This window comes from Electrona antarctica, assembly GCF_951216825.1.
Source record: "Electrona antarctica genome assembly, chromosome: 1".
Classification (NCBI taxonomy): domain Eukaryota; kingdom Metazoa; phylum Chordata; class Actinopteri; order Myctophiformes; family Myctophidae; genus Electrona; species Electrona antarctica.
This window is the reverse complement of record NC_136806.1, coordinates 25,249,593-25,264,202: the sequence shown is the minus strand read 5'-3', so window position 1 is coordinate 25,264,202 and position 14,610 is coordinate 25,249,593. Positions and strand designations below refer to the sequence as shown.

Genomic DNA, 14,610 nt, shown 5'->3' with positions numbered 1-14,610 from the left:
TTGAGAGTAGGATGCATTCATTTATAAACTCCATATATACAATAATCCTCTTTGATGTTGTGTAGAACATTTCCATATAGGTTATCACACTGACCTGGTTAACATCACATCTTTCACAAAAGCATTTGACAAAGTGTGAGACGAGTTCAGGACCAGTATTTAAACAATGACGTGTAGTAACACACTGTCCAAGAAGACGGTAACTATATAACAACGTCAACAACAGCGACTGAACGAGATGGAGGGCAGCAGGGTCAGAGGTGCGAGCATGGAAATGGTCGCGGGTTTGCGTAAATGGTCACTCCTCCCCCTCCTACTACAGTAGTAGAGGATAAAGTAAAGTTTTAGACCGCGACGGAGGGGCGCCGTCTCAAGCATGAGACACCACCGAGTGTGCTAAAGCGTGCTAGTTGCCGTGTCGAACGTTGCGAAGTTCGCTTAGTCGACTCAGCCCCGTTCAAGTTGCGACCCGATAGGCAGAGAATAGTAAATCATCTTCTGAGAGAGCGTTTGCCCCGACTGCCACTCAAAGTGTCTACTGGCCAATCACAGCACGTCCTTGCACAAGTGCACTGGCCAATCACAGCACGTCCTTACGCAAACCCGTGACCATGGTCAGAGGCGAAAAGGCTACAAGATCACAGGAAAGTCATAATCAAGGTCAGGGGAAACCTGGGGATTGAGTCTGGACGACAAACCACACCTAATGCATAAGTTATGCTCCATTGTCCATTGAAAATAATGGATGTACAAGCTCACAACACAGTGTTCTGTGACACATCGTGAGCTTGTAGATCAGCTATTTTTGGCACACGACACCATCGTGCGACAAAGTTATGAATCAAGCTTAACCGAGTGTAATAATGATGGTTTCATGGTATTGATATAGTGAGACACTTCACAGTTTTGTGACAAGGCTGTTGAGAATACTACAAAAATGTCCAATGTCTGCTTTCAGTCACAAATTAAACTCATCCGGTTTCCCCCACGGTTCCCCTCTCTCTTTTCCACTCATCTTAGCTCGCTCCGTACTTTGATATGCTCCGCTGGGCTGTACACTCTTCATTTTCTAGATGACGTTTTCAAACAGCTGTAGAGACTTCATGATATTTTCGTCCTGTGTGAATTTAGAAGAGATGGGGGGGGGGTATCAGTGAGAAAAAAAAAAGGCGTCTGACATACAAACTCAACACAGTCATAACCCAGCTCACCACCTGGGGATGCTAAAAGCCCACAACATGAGGACAATGTGCTTGCTCTAGTGGTATGGCCTCATGGAGAGATAACAAGAGGACATAAAATATAGCAATACTGGTCAAACATAGAATGAAAGCAAACAGTGCTACCTGTGTGACAAAGTGCAGCGTGCCAAAAATACTGAATGGCCAGAAGAGGAGGCTAATGGAGAGAGAGAAAGAAATAGAGAGAGAAAGACAGAGGGAGAGAAAGAGGGAGAGAGAAAGAGAGAGAGAGAGACACAGACAGACAGACAGACAGACAGACAGACAGACAGACAGACAGACAGACAGACAGTACCTCTTGGCAGGAAAGAAGGAATTCATCCAGAGTGACCACTCCATCTCTGTTTTTATCCATTTTCTGTGGAGAGCAACGCAGAATGTGTGAAAGCAGTACAATTTCTACAGTAGGTCACGCAGCTATTCTATTTACCATCGTTAAAGTAATAGAAAACTATGAAGAAACTACATGGACGATCATGTGAGTGATGACCATATAGTGCCTGTGATGGGGGCCCTGCTAAAAAGTTGTAACTAGACAGATATTGCCCTTTGTCATCAATTATTGACTTTATTGATAGGACAGTATGCTGACAGGAAATGGGGAGAGAGAGATGGGGGGGGGGGGGGGGGGGGGGGTGACACGCAGCAAATCGGGATTCAAACCCGCGGCACGCTGTCAGGCTGTATCAGCAGCCTAGGTGCCTGGACCGCTACCCTATAGCCGCCCCGGCCATTATTTAATTTCATTAGCTGCCAGGCAGCTAATTATATGCGATTTCCATTACTGATTTGCTTCATTACATGGATACCAGGTAAACAATAAAGCTAGCATCTGTTTAAATGACTTGCTATTTAAAAAAAAATGTTTTAAGATATCTTAGTATTTCTAAAATACATTTACACTCTTGATTTAGTTTTCGCTCCTGACCTAATGCCTGTGCACCTATTAAACAAATGTATAGATTCAATGGAAACCCTTGTCTGGACATTGCCATTTTCTTACAACAAAATAAGTTATAACCATTGCCCCATGCATGGTAATAAAAGCCATAGCTTAATTAGAATGCTACAATCTGTAATACACAGTGTGGAGCTACAATATCTCTAAGGATGTGAGTTTGAGCTCTGGGTGATGTAGGATAAACATGGTAATGCCTAGTGAGGCATTGTGATATGTGCATTCCCTCTGAGGATGAATCTAATCTTATCTTACCGTAAACACTCCCACGTAGATATTAATACAATCATTTTGTTAGTTGTACTACATGTAGAGCTGATTTCTCAGTGACACATAAGTCACAAGCATCCTTTCTTTGTATCATTATTATCAATGTTTGTGTCCTTGGCTGCTTTTGAGGACAGAAAATAAATGTTTGTACAATGTACCTGGAAGAAGGCATCCACATGCTGTTTGGGTGCATCCGTCTTCAGAACAGGGTAGGTGTACTTCCCCATCATGTCGTATATTGCTCTGACAATGTCTGTCATTTCCTGCAAATCACACGTGCACACACAGACATATTAATAGTTGAGCCGCCGCAAAGCACAGAACAAGACTAGACTAGAGAATAGAAAGGTTCTCAGAGCGCATATCCCCGCCAGGCCAGGTTGCCTGGCTTTCCAGGGCTCTCTCAGTCATAGGATGCAGCCGTCAGAACACAAGGAAGCTGCGGGGATATAGAGTTTGATCAGCAAACAGTGCAGCTGTTGCCGTTTGTGGTGGCCTCTATGGGCAAAGTGGTTTTGGATTTTCTTTATAGCACCTCTAACATGCTATTGGATGGTACGTTCATGATGTATGGCATTTCTTGTAAGAATGTACAGCCTGGCGGTGATAATACAAATATTGTAATGAGGCTGTCGGTCCAGGCTTATGCATATGAATGTGTTCACAACTTTGTCCACCAGAGGGTGCTTTCGCTGTATACACTTCTATGCTGCCTTCTAATAAACGGTGAAAACTATTTGTTCAAAGATTTTAGTAGAAATAGTAGAAACACTAGTTGAAGAAAAGTCTGACATACAAACACAATTTGGAATTTACAATTCAGGCTTACCAAGAGCGACTTAAAAAGTGCAAGATCGGAGTACGTGGCTTGAACCCTAATCTGAGTTCCCAGATGCTTTTGCCAGCTACTTGAACCCTAGTAGTAAACAACATTGTAACAAAAAACACGTGACATTTGTGGACATTTTGAAAAACATTATGGAAAACACAACCTCTTTGTTTATGTATCCGTCCTTGTTAATGTCATAGAGATTGAACGTCCACTGGAGTTTCTCTCTAACGGTGCCCCTCAGCAGGATGGAAAGGGCCGTTACAAAGTCCTGCAGCACGGAGAGGAAGGGATAGGATGAAGATATGCAACCCCCTTCTAATGCACATAGGTCAAGAATGGCCTGGAATCATATTATTATTTCATCCGTTATTTCATTCGCTCGTGTTTCTTTCCTATATCTTTTGAAGTCATTTTATTCCATAATGCATTAATATTCATTAGATATGTTGTTTTTGTTTTTGGTAACTACCCATGTACGGTGAGTGTAACAAAGTAAATAATGTTAAATAATTACTTTAGCAGTTATTTGAACAAAAAACATTTATTATTTGTTTATCTGTACATGAAGCATCACTGATATACATGCAGGGAGCAGAGTGGTGACAATGGAAGTACATCAGTGACAACGGGAGCTACGACGGATATGCCGCTCCGAGTAGGAGGATGCCGAGGCGTGGGCCTAGGTGGCGCTGTTGCAGGTGCAGATCAGCCCTGCAGGGTGTGAGAAACCTCTGGGCCGCTGTCAACCTTGCCTGACTATCACTGTGGTCTGTCTGAAGCTTCGGGGCCTAATGGTGGGTCTTGTAAAGATACTGGACGTGGGCCATAGTTGGGAGAGGTCTGTGTCGTGTGAGGCGACAGGCAGTCCCAGGTACCCACCCACAGTCATGGTATTCATTCACTGCATTCAGCTGCCCCGTTTGTAGGTTGAAGAGGGACCTTAGGGAAGTGTCTGCACACTGCACGGATGTCAAAGTGATAGATTTCCATGGCACATTTGTAATGGTGGTAAGTTGCCGTTGCGTTATGTTGCGGGTGTGTCCCCACACTACGGCCCAGGCCACAGGGACAGCAACTCTGGGGCCTACTCATGTCATGCACAACACCGTCACTTAGCACTTAGCTGCATCTTCCAGTGGGTAACTTAAAAACGGAGTGCCGTGATTTTTTTCCACCCTAAAACATGATCACCATGTATTATTATTATTATTATATAACGAGGAAGAACTTTTTCAAAAAAGTGTACAGTATTTGTTAACATGCATTACATTTCTGGTTTCTTTGTTTAAATGTTATGCAAGTATGTGGGGATGTTCCCAAGGAAGAGTTGGTGTTACATTTTATATCTTAATACAAATGTTTAAAACGTATTTATTGTTCTCTATAGTATAGTACAAAAGTAGAGGTATAGAGTCTATACCTCTACTTTTGTCACAAGATGGATCCCAAATTGCAAGTGTTTTGCAAATCATTGTTAAACATGAAATAACTATGAATTGTCTTCACTTTAGAGATTATGGCACACAATAACATCTGAAAGTGAATTACTGATCTTTTAGGATAGTTTTACAAAGCATATAAACAGACGAATCTGCCAGTGCAAATAAATAAATAGCCCTTGGCAGATGTATTAGCCTGGCCATGCCAGGCTATACAGAGATATCCTTCATTATACAGTAGTACAAATTGTATAGTCAATCTGAAATGTTGAGTTACTGAAGGTTCTTTAGACTAGAGATGCACAAATAATTGCTATTACATTATGTCTGGCCTTGGTTTCTACCTATACAATACTGTATGTTTGACAGATCATAAGCTCAAGTATAGGAACCCTTTTTTCAAAGGCTGAACAGTGCAGTTGGTCTTGGGCTACTGTAGGTACGCTGTGAAAAAGCCACCTAAATGCATTTTCTGTTGGTGATAGTTTTTGGAAAACCTTTGCTAAGCATAATGACAAAACGTTCCAGAGGATACATTTTTGAGAAACTTCAGATGGACTGCGTTCTGCTGACCTCGAACTTGATGGATCCACTTTGCGCTGTGTCAAAAGAATTGAACAGGTAGTGTGCATATGTGCTGGCATCTGCAAGCAAGAGAGCAAAGGACACAAGGTTTCAAATATACTTGTGTGTACTGTGTGTTACAAAAGTAATGCAGTAACATAAGATAAGACCAATACATTACTTGCCACAGAAAGCAATATTATAACACAACTATAAAATAATTATTTTTGTTCATTTCAAGTAATAAATAATATTTTGAAAGTAACTTCCCCAACACACTGTAGCACACACTGTACCTCCATGTGGGAAGAACTGGGAGTATATCTGCTTGAATGTCGGTTCATCCACAACACCACTTGGACATTCCTAGAGGAGAGAGAGAGAGAGAGAGAGAGAGAGAGAGAGAGAGAGAGACAGACATCACGGTGAGTAATACTGGTAAACACGACTGGGTCATATACTGGCCCAATACTGGGCCGAGTATTTGGCTGGGCTTTATACAAGTTTAAAAAAAAGATGCTCATCAATGTAGTTGCAAGAGAAATTTATTTCTGTCATATCCTGGGATGTTTTATTTGATGGAGATGTATTGAGTGAGCTGAGCAATTAATGATATATTTTAGGACTGGATCATATCTTGCCATTAGCTCAATGATAGCCAGGAAATTCCCATTGTTGCCTTGGCCTATTATTGTTTCCCGGTGTCCTCTGAAGGGCATGTTAGTTGCGTAACATTTAACAGACAGTCCAGTACCTGTCACCAAAAGTTGGTCTCGAGTCTGATTTCTCTCTCCATGCCCTCATCGATTGTTAGTGCAAACGTCAATGGTCATATATCACACAAGCAGCGGTATGCATATTAGATGATTCATGTAGCTGCATTTTATTCGGATTAGATTAGATAGATTCTGCCAATTGTTTGATCACCATGTCTTCTTCCCACCGAGTAATGAATGATCTGCAAAGAGCCAACATGTCTCACAGTAGGCTACATCTAGCTTGGGTGAATAACATAGCCACGTCTGTGGTATCTTCAAACCAGACTTGGTTTTGCGGGTTGTCCTGGTTGGGATCCAATGGGAAAGGACCAGTAGGCTTACATGGCCCTGTAGACTCGATATAACGTTTGACATTTGAGTCTACATTATCGGGAAAATGTCCAAAGTCAATGGGGTATTTAGTTGTAACTCGCTCCGGCGGCATGTCCTCATCCGCCACATCCCTAGCATGTTTTTCCTCCACCCCAGCCTGTTCTCCGACTACATGACCATGTTATCATTATCAATATCAGGCCTACTGTCTTCTCCACCTCCATTGTGGTCCTCTCTCTGGTGCTAGCAGTCACAGTGGCCGCTCCCCTGCCTCCCCAGCTTCTGCCAACTCCACCGAGCCTGAGCTGCTAGTCGCGACCGGTGCCTCTTCCTTGTCCTCTTCTTGTCACCCCGCGGCTCCATCGACCTTGTCCTCTTTCTATTTAAGAAAAGTATTTTTGGAAGTTTTGCTCTTTTTTTCTCTGCTTCAATCTCTTATTTTTCGCTTCTGACCACCGCTTTTCTGTTTCTGCTTCTCCATTATTTGTGTCTGTTGCGCCATTTACACCTGAAACCTGTAACCTGTCTCTTCCGTCTTCCGAACCAGTATGTTTGTCTCCACCGGGCAGGGACAGGGGCCTGCCCCCTCCCATAAAAACGAGTAGACATTTATTTATTTTTTATTATTTTTTTGCGGCTTTCGCCTTTATTTTATATTTTTTATAGAGGGACAGACAGTAGGCTGACAGGAAATGGGGGAGAGAGATGGGGGAGTGACATGCAGTAAAGGCCGTCGGGATCGGGAGTCGAACCCGCGGCACACTGCCAGACTCGGGCTACCGGCCAAGGTGCCTGTTGCGCTGAGCCACGGCCCAGGCCATGAGTAGACATTTATGATATATATTTGTTTTAAATCACACCCGTGTGAAGTGAGGTGCGCTCTAATCATCGTACATCATCTTATAACATCTCATTCCGGCCAATCAGAATTTGCGTCCTCACCTTCGTCTTCAATGTTTGTGTTACGCAATGCTTGTGTTTACACAAACACTCAAGTTGTCCATGCATTGTCAATGCATGTGTTTGTGTTAGGATGTTTGTGAACACATCTGCTGGACAAAGGAGGGGCCCATCGCCCCTCAAAAATACCAATAAGAATCATGTGTTTGCCTTTCGGCAACCACACTAACAAGTTAAGACTTCATTGCACTACCTGGCTGCCTGGAAGTCAGCCAGTCCATAGTTGGGCAGTGATTTATGCAAATTGGTGTTACGTCACGCCTCGCAGAATGTAAGTGTTTAACAGCAGTTATCAAGTAACAGTCGCAAGCTTCAGACAACTGGAACACCTCACAGAACGAGTAAGGATGGCTGGTAAATTTACAGTCGTTAAGTGGAATGACGATCTCCCGACTGCCAATCAGTGGGATGAAGAAAACAACGCATTAAAAAGAAGAACTTTTTGCCGACTGCAGAAGGAGAAACAGACGAAAAAGGAACTTGTTGGAAAAAAGGAGGTAAAGGAGGTATTGCAAAAAAATTGTTATCTTCAGAAGCAACTGGGCCGCACCCAGGGAAAACTGGGAACCAAAAAGATAGAACTCAAATTGAGTAACGCTCTTAGTTTAAAGGAGAAGGAGACATGGGTGAAGGAGATAAAGGGACTTGTTGAAGAAAAGGAGGCTTTGGCTAAAAACAACGAGGAACTCCAAATCCAACTGCACCTCATCCAGGACGAACTGTGTGCACTTCGGTTAATGAAGGACAAATGGGAGAAGGAGAGAAAGGGACTTGTTGGAGAACAGCAGGCATTAAAGGTAGTGTAGACAACTTTTGTACACACGCACTACCCCCATCCGCTCTCTGACAGGTATCAAAGTGTCAGAGGTATCAAAAGGTAGCCTGGTATCCAGCCTGCTTCGCTACGTTCGGCGGATTTTTTTTTCTCTCTTCGCTTATCAGTCTGGAAAGCCTCCCATTGGGAGGTTTTGCAGAACTACACTAGAACTACATATGTTACGTAGTCAACGTCGTTGCTGATTGGATGTTGTTCCAACGAATGAGAGTAGCGTTAGGCAACCTACGTCATCAGCCAGCGCCACCCTCCATGCTTTTCACTGCAGTAGCTGCGCTTTGCTATGACGTCTCACTGGTGCTTTGTCCCGCCCCGCACCACAGACCAATCAGAAGCCACGTTAGGTTTCGAAGCTTTTGGCATGTCCCGCCTCCCTTGGAGATAGGAGGCTTTCCAGACTGATAAGCGAAGAGAGAAAAAAAAATCCGCCGAACGTAGCGAAGCAGGCTGGATACCAGGCTAATCAAAAGGTATCAAAGTGATTGTCCTCTCCTTTGTCCTCTCCTCCGTGTCATCAGTGCCCATACGCGAGGCGGGGTTGGCGAAAGGGCCTTTCTGTGTGGAGTTTGCATGTCCCCTAGGGTAGGTACCCTCACAAAAACATGCAGTAATCCTGGTCTCTAAACTGCCTCCCCTGGCCAGCCGGGGCGCCTGATGGAGGGGAAAGGAACTGGTTGGAATAACGTGTTCCTTCCATGCGCTACGTCCAACCAGGGAAACTCCCCCTGTCAGGTGTAAAGGAGCGACTTGGACACTCATGCATGAAGGTGTCTAGAGCCCAGGATCACATTAGATAATTGACATAGGGGTGAAAAATGGGTTACAAAATCGTGGGATAAAAATTATATATATTAAAAAGATCACACCTGTGTGAACTGAGTGGTGCAAGGTCTTATATAGTCTGATCAGCTATGTTAGTGACGTCACACACTAACCATAGTAACCATGCTCACCTGTGCACGGACACGTACACAGGTACACGGACACATACACAGGTACACAAACATACAGACAAAGCTGGTTATTGGAGTGGTTTGCAGTATTGCACCACTCAAAAAAGTGATTGCTGTCTTTGATGCGTTCAGTGATTAGAGAGAACACTAACGAGAATAGACACTTGTATGGTCCAATCAATCAACCCCTTTTAAGTTCAAAGGGATCAATTAAGAGCTGCTGAGCTCCCCTTCCCCCCTCCGCCCCCCACAGACAGACACGTCCCTGCCAAGGGATGAATGTCAACATAAACATTGGAACTATACCAGGTGCCAAAATACACCCAGCACAATTCACTTTTAGCTAAGCCCTGCCCTCTCCCACTTAGACACTCCCACTTGGACACTTTCCAGCCAGGCTCATTTAATCATGTAATTATCAAGATTCTGTCCAAGAATCCCGCAAATTGTTACACACTATCTCTATAGTCATGTGTTCAAGCCGGATCTGTCCCATATTTCAAAGTTTGCAGGATTGGCCCGTTTTGAACAAAAAGCCTCAAATCAGGAACGCAGCGTGCAATTTACCTGAAATCTTTCACAGACTTTCCTACTAGGCTGAGGAATATATCCAACCCTTTTCACATTGACCTGTTATAGCGCCACCAACAGGTGGATTTTCCTCAAATCATCCAATTGTCATCCAAGGCGTAAGGGCGGCTGTGGCTCAGGAGGTAGAGCAGGTCGTCCAATGATCCATGGGTCGGCGGTTCGATTCCCGGCTCCTCCTGTCTACATGTCGAAGTGTCCTTGGGCAAGACACTGAACCCCAAATTGCTCCCGATGTGCTGGTTGGTACCTTGCATGGCTTCCGCCGCAATCGGTGTATGAATGTGTGTGTGAATGGGTGAATGTAATGCACAATCTATGTAAAGCGCCTTGGATAAAGGCGCTATATAAATGCACCATTTACCATTTAAGAAGAAATGGCACCCTTTTCACATTGGCCTATTATAACACCACCAGGAGGCCACAACTTGACCTGCCCTGGTGGAGACCTGTGCGCTGTGGGGCACTTTATCTAGTTTTGTACTCGGTCTGTGTCTCTGAGGGCTGTGGGCAGTTCAGAAACCCGTCCACCAGTGACATCATCTATAGGCAGATTTTTTTTTAAACAAGATTTGTTTTAAAATATATTTAGATTTATATTATCGTGAGAATGATGGCTTCCATTTTTGCATTGCAACTTTTCAGGAAAAGAACGCCAGCAGTTTCTATTAGCTTGGATTCAATGATGTCATGTCACTGGTGGACGGGTTTCTGAACTGCCCACATCCCTCCTATGAGACACAAACTGAGTAGGAAAAAAATGTGGTATTTTATCATAAACATTAGTGAGGACGAATTATAGGAATAGAAGTTGAAAAGTGGTGAAGTGGTCCTTTAACAAATGGAGCAACTGGACCTCACACAGGAAGAACTGATATTCCAAAGATGCTTTTAGGTTAAAGGAGGAGGGGGAATGGGAGAAGGAGAGAAAGGGACTTGTTGGAGAAAAGCAGGCAATTAGAGAAGACAAATGGGAAACTTGAGAAGCAACTGGACCTCACACAGAAGAACTGAGATCGAGTAATGCTCTTTGGTTAATGGAGAAGGAGCAATGGGAGAAGGAGAGAAAGGGACTTGTTGGAGAAAAGCTGGCTTTGGCTAAAAACAATGAGGAACTCCAAATCCAACTGCACCTCATCCAGGATGAACTGAGATCCGGAAGTGCTCTTTGGACAGAGGAAAAAGAGAGACAGGGACTGCTGTTGTCGTTGGTGTTGTCGTTGTTTTATTGAAGCAGCATGTTCCAACTTTTATCAGTTTTATCGATGGAATCAGTAGGGAGTTGCCATATTGTTAAACAATTCACTCCAATGCAATGTCTTTGCAAGCTATGTTCTTATATCTACAGACCACCTAAATACTGTGAAACATCTTCTAATGACTTTGTCTGTAATCTGTACTAACTGACTGGATGACTAAAGAACTACGTGGTGTTCTACTAAGCTATGATGACTAAGACCATTGACAACAAATAAAAACTAGACTAAAATGTTAGGGACTACTGAAGGGATCCAGTAGAACTAACCGACAGGTCATTTTAAGTTTGGTTGCGCTCAGGTGTTAAATAGCAGATCTATACAAGCTCACAGCACGTCACGCTGCGACACATTGTGAGCTTGTAGATCGGCTATTTTCAGCACGCAACCAAGTGTAAAATCAGGCATTACAATGGGGGGAAAATAAAACTAAAACATTTCAGATAACTAAAATATGATATAAACATGGTATGTGAAAATGAGCAGTGATCCATCTGCAGGTAGGGATGGAGCTCGAAACCCGATACCGGAAGAAAACCTGATAACAAGCTTATTGAGTATCCGGTATCAATACGCTTTGAGCTTATTGAGTACCCGGTATCAATATGCTTTAAGCTTATTGAGTACCCGGTATCAATATGCTTTAAGCTTATTGAGTACCCGGTATCAATATGGTTTAAGCTTATTGAGTACCCGGTATCAATACGCTTTGAGCTTATCGAGTACCCGGTATCAATACGCTTTGAGCTTATCGAGTACCCGGTATCAATACGCTTTGAGCTTATCTCCATCCTGTAATGGGAAAATGACATTTCAATCCATGAGGTAGGAGAGTAAATAACTCTTTCACCTGTTACCAGCAGTCAAAAGCCTATTTGTGTGAATTCTAGCAGACTGGAAGAACAGCCATATAATGCCATGTGTTAAAGGAGTGTCCTGTTGCTTTTCAACCATGTGCTTTTATTTTGGGAACTCTCGAAATGTATAAGAGAGGGTGTAAACCTGTGATTGGGAGATGTCATGATACATTGGTGTTATTTTCCCATTACAATCCTGATTGGCTAAGATTGGCTTCCAAAGTTCGCAGGAGTGCTCAAACATCACAATTTACAATTTAGGCATTTAGCAGACACTCTTAATCCAGAGCGATTTACATTAAGCAATAACAAAAAGCATGGCATACATCACATATATAAAAGTAGTTATCATGAAACATGCGTGAGCTAATCACCAGATAATTCATACAGGAGAAGCCCTACACCTGTGACCAATGTGGTATAAGCTTCAGCCAGAGATTTACTCTCAAACTTCACCAGAGAATTCATACAGGAGAGAAGCCCTACACCTGTGACCAATGTGGTATAAGCTTCAGCCAGAGATTTACTCTCAAACTTCACCAGAGAATTCATACAGGAGAGAAGCCCTACCATTGTGACCAATGTGGGAAATGGTTCAGCATGAGCATGAGCAGTACACTAAATAAATAAATAATAATAATATAAAAAAATGATATATATATATATATATATATATTCATTTATTTTTTGAGAAATCGGATGGGCACCCAGGTCTATTTTGAAAGAATGGAAGGGCACACAAACTAAAAGCGTGACTTGGTCCCTCATTTACTGACAAAGGTGTAGAGTGTCAGGCTTAGCTAAAGCCCAGCCAAAAAGGAGAACAAACGCGTAAAAATATGCTAGAATTTGGGGGATGGGACAAAAAGAGTTAGAAATGTCATGAATTATTGAACAGAGATTACTCACATTCTTGAAACCCCGGTACAGCACTTGCAGCTCCCTCTTGTTGAAGTTAGTTTGAGCCTCTAGCTGGTCAAGGCCCTCTGGCCGATGACACACCATGGTCATCTCAAAGTCATCATCTATCTTGTCTGTGGGGAGACGCACGCACACGCGCACACGCACACACACACACACACACACACACACACACACACACACACACACACACACACACACACACACACACAGTTATTAGTTTACATGTCAACAGTCATATTTTATTTCTATTCTTATCAGTCAGTCAGTCTGTATAATCTATCTAAAATGAACACTACTTTGAATTTGTACTGTATTATTCCAGCCCATGGCTGTTCTGTCGGTCTCTTGTGCTTCCTCTCTGTTCTACCATGTCCTGTATCTCTCACACTTGCTCTCTCTCTACTCCTTCCTTCCGTTTGCTGGGAGGAAAACCTTCAGCAAATGAGAGGTACAATATAGAAGAGAAGTGAGGCTGAGAGAGATGGCTGTGGAGACCGAGAGGTACAGTAGAGGTCAGTCCTCCCCCTGACTGACCACAACATTAGCAACACATTAGTCTATTCTCCGCCATAGGGGAGGTGAGAGAAGACAGAAACACATGAGAGAGAGAAAGAGAGAGAGAGAGAGAGGGGGGGGGGGGGGGGGTGTAGAGGACAGGTGACACACACGCCAGTGGGAATGGGGCTTTATAGGAACAAAAGAAGAGTACACACATTTCTCTTCATATCCTCACCATAGAGTTCAGACATTTCTTTCATACATTCATTATGTATTTTCAGTTAAGGTTTGTTAATTGAATAAAGGGGAATACCACTCATTTTCAACATTGAACTATGCCATTAATATACCTTAGAGTTCATATTAACAACAATACTATTTATGAAGCACTTTTTAAAACAAAGTTACAAAGTGCAACATAAAAGTGGGCTAGTCAATTAAACATAAAAAGCACAGATGAAGAAATACAATTATATAAACAAAGCGTGTACTGTACATAATCAAAGTGTAATCAAAGTCTCAGCGTGAAACTAATAATCAGGACCTAACATGTGCACGCACGCACGCACGCACGCACGCACGCACGCACGCTGCAGGCCATTCATTTCATCAGCCAGGCAGTAGTTCAGTCTTTGTCAGTGTCACATTAGTGGGAGGTGGAGAGGTCTGCCTCTGGCCCAAGGTGAAGTAATTCACACCCAGATGAGATCCCAGCAACCCTGAGGTATGTATAAACACTCATATACACACACGTGCACAACAAAACCACTTCACACACAGATGTACGCACGAACACAACACGCATGCGTGCAGAAACAGCTGAGTATGCAAAAGAAATACAATACAATACATGCACGTCTGCAAGTGACTGTCATGCATGCAGCCATCCTCACATGCATACATGTGCAGTCACCCCACGGGTTATGTGCACATACAGTATGTAAGCAGCACCCACTTTGCTAACACTGTATCAATACTGCAATGTAGAAATACTCTAGCAATAGTGCGAAACTCAAGATTTACTTGAGCAAAAGTACAACAGTAATGGCATCAAAATGTACTTAAAGTACCAAAAGTAAAAGTACTCATCATGCAGAATGTCCCGTTTCACAGGTAGGCCTAAATGGATAAAATGTATAAAGAAAATCTTTAGAAAATAGCAGATCGCTTGTAGATCGGCTATTTTCGAAGAGCCGAAATGTAAACAGAGCTCTCTGCAGATATAGTCACCATCACACTCACTATATAAACGTAAGAGCCTGGGACACTTCACTTAGCCACACAGTACACATTTTAATGAAGGTCATACCGTCTCCCCATAGTTACGGTGTAATTATGCATCTC

General features: G+C 43.0%; 1 protein-coding gene across 2 annotated transcripts in view; it reads right to left on the bottom strand.

Moving 5' to 3' along the window:
• Positions 1-14,610, bottom strand: part of kcnip1a (Kv channel interacting protein 1 a) — a 65,671-nt gene continuing 51,061 nt past the window's right edge. For both annotated transcript variants that reach the window (XM_079502100.1, XM_079502099.1), the window contains exons 2-8: positions 12,754-12,878; positions 5,601-5,670; positions 5,314-5,384; positions 3,462-3,569; positions 2,628-2,732; positions 1,537-1,599; positions 1-1,117 (exon numbers count right to left, since the gene is read on the bottom strand). In XM_079502100.1, the coding sequence (XP_079358226.1) occupies positions 1,070-1,117; positions 1,537-1,599; positions 2,628-2,732; positions 3,462-3,569; positions 5,314-5,384; positions 5,601-5,670; positions 12,754-12,878 (590 nt within the window). In that variant the 3' untranslated portion in view covers positions 1-1,069. The remainder of the gene's footprint in view (positions 1,118-1,536; positions 1,600-2,627; positions 2,733-3,461; positions 3,570-5,313; positions 5,385-5,600; positions 5,671-12,753; positions 12,879-14,610) is intronic.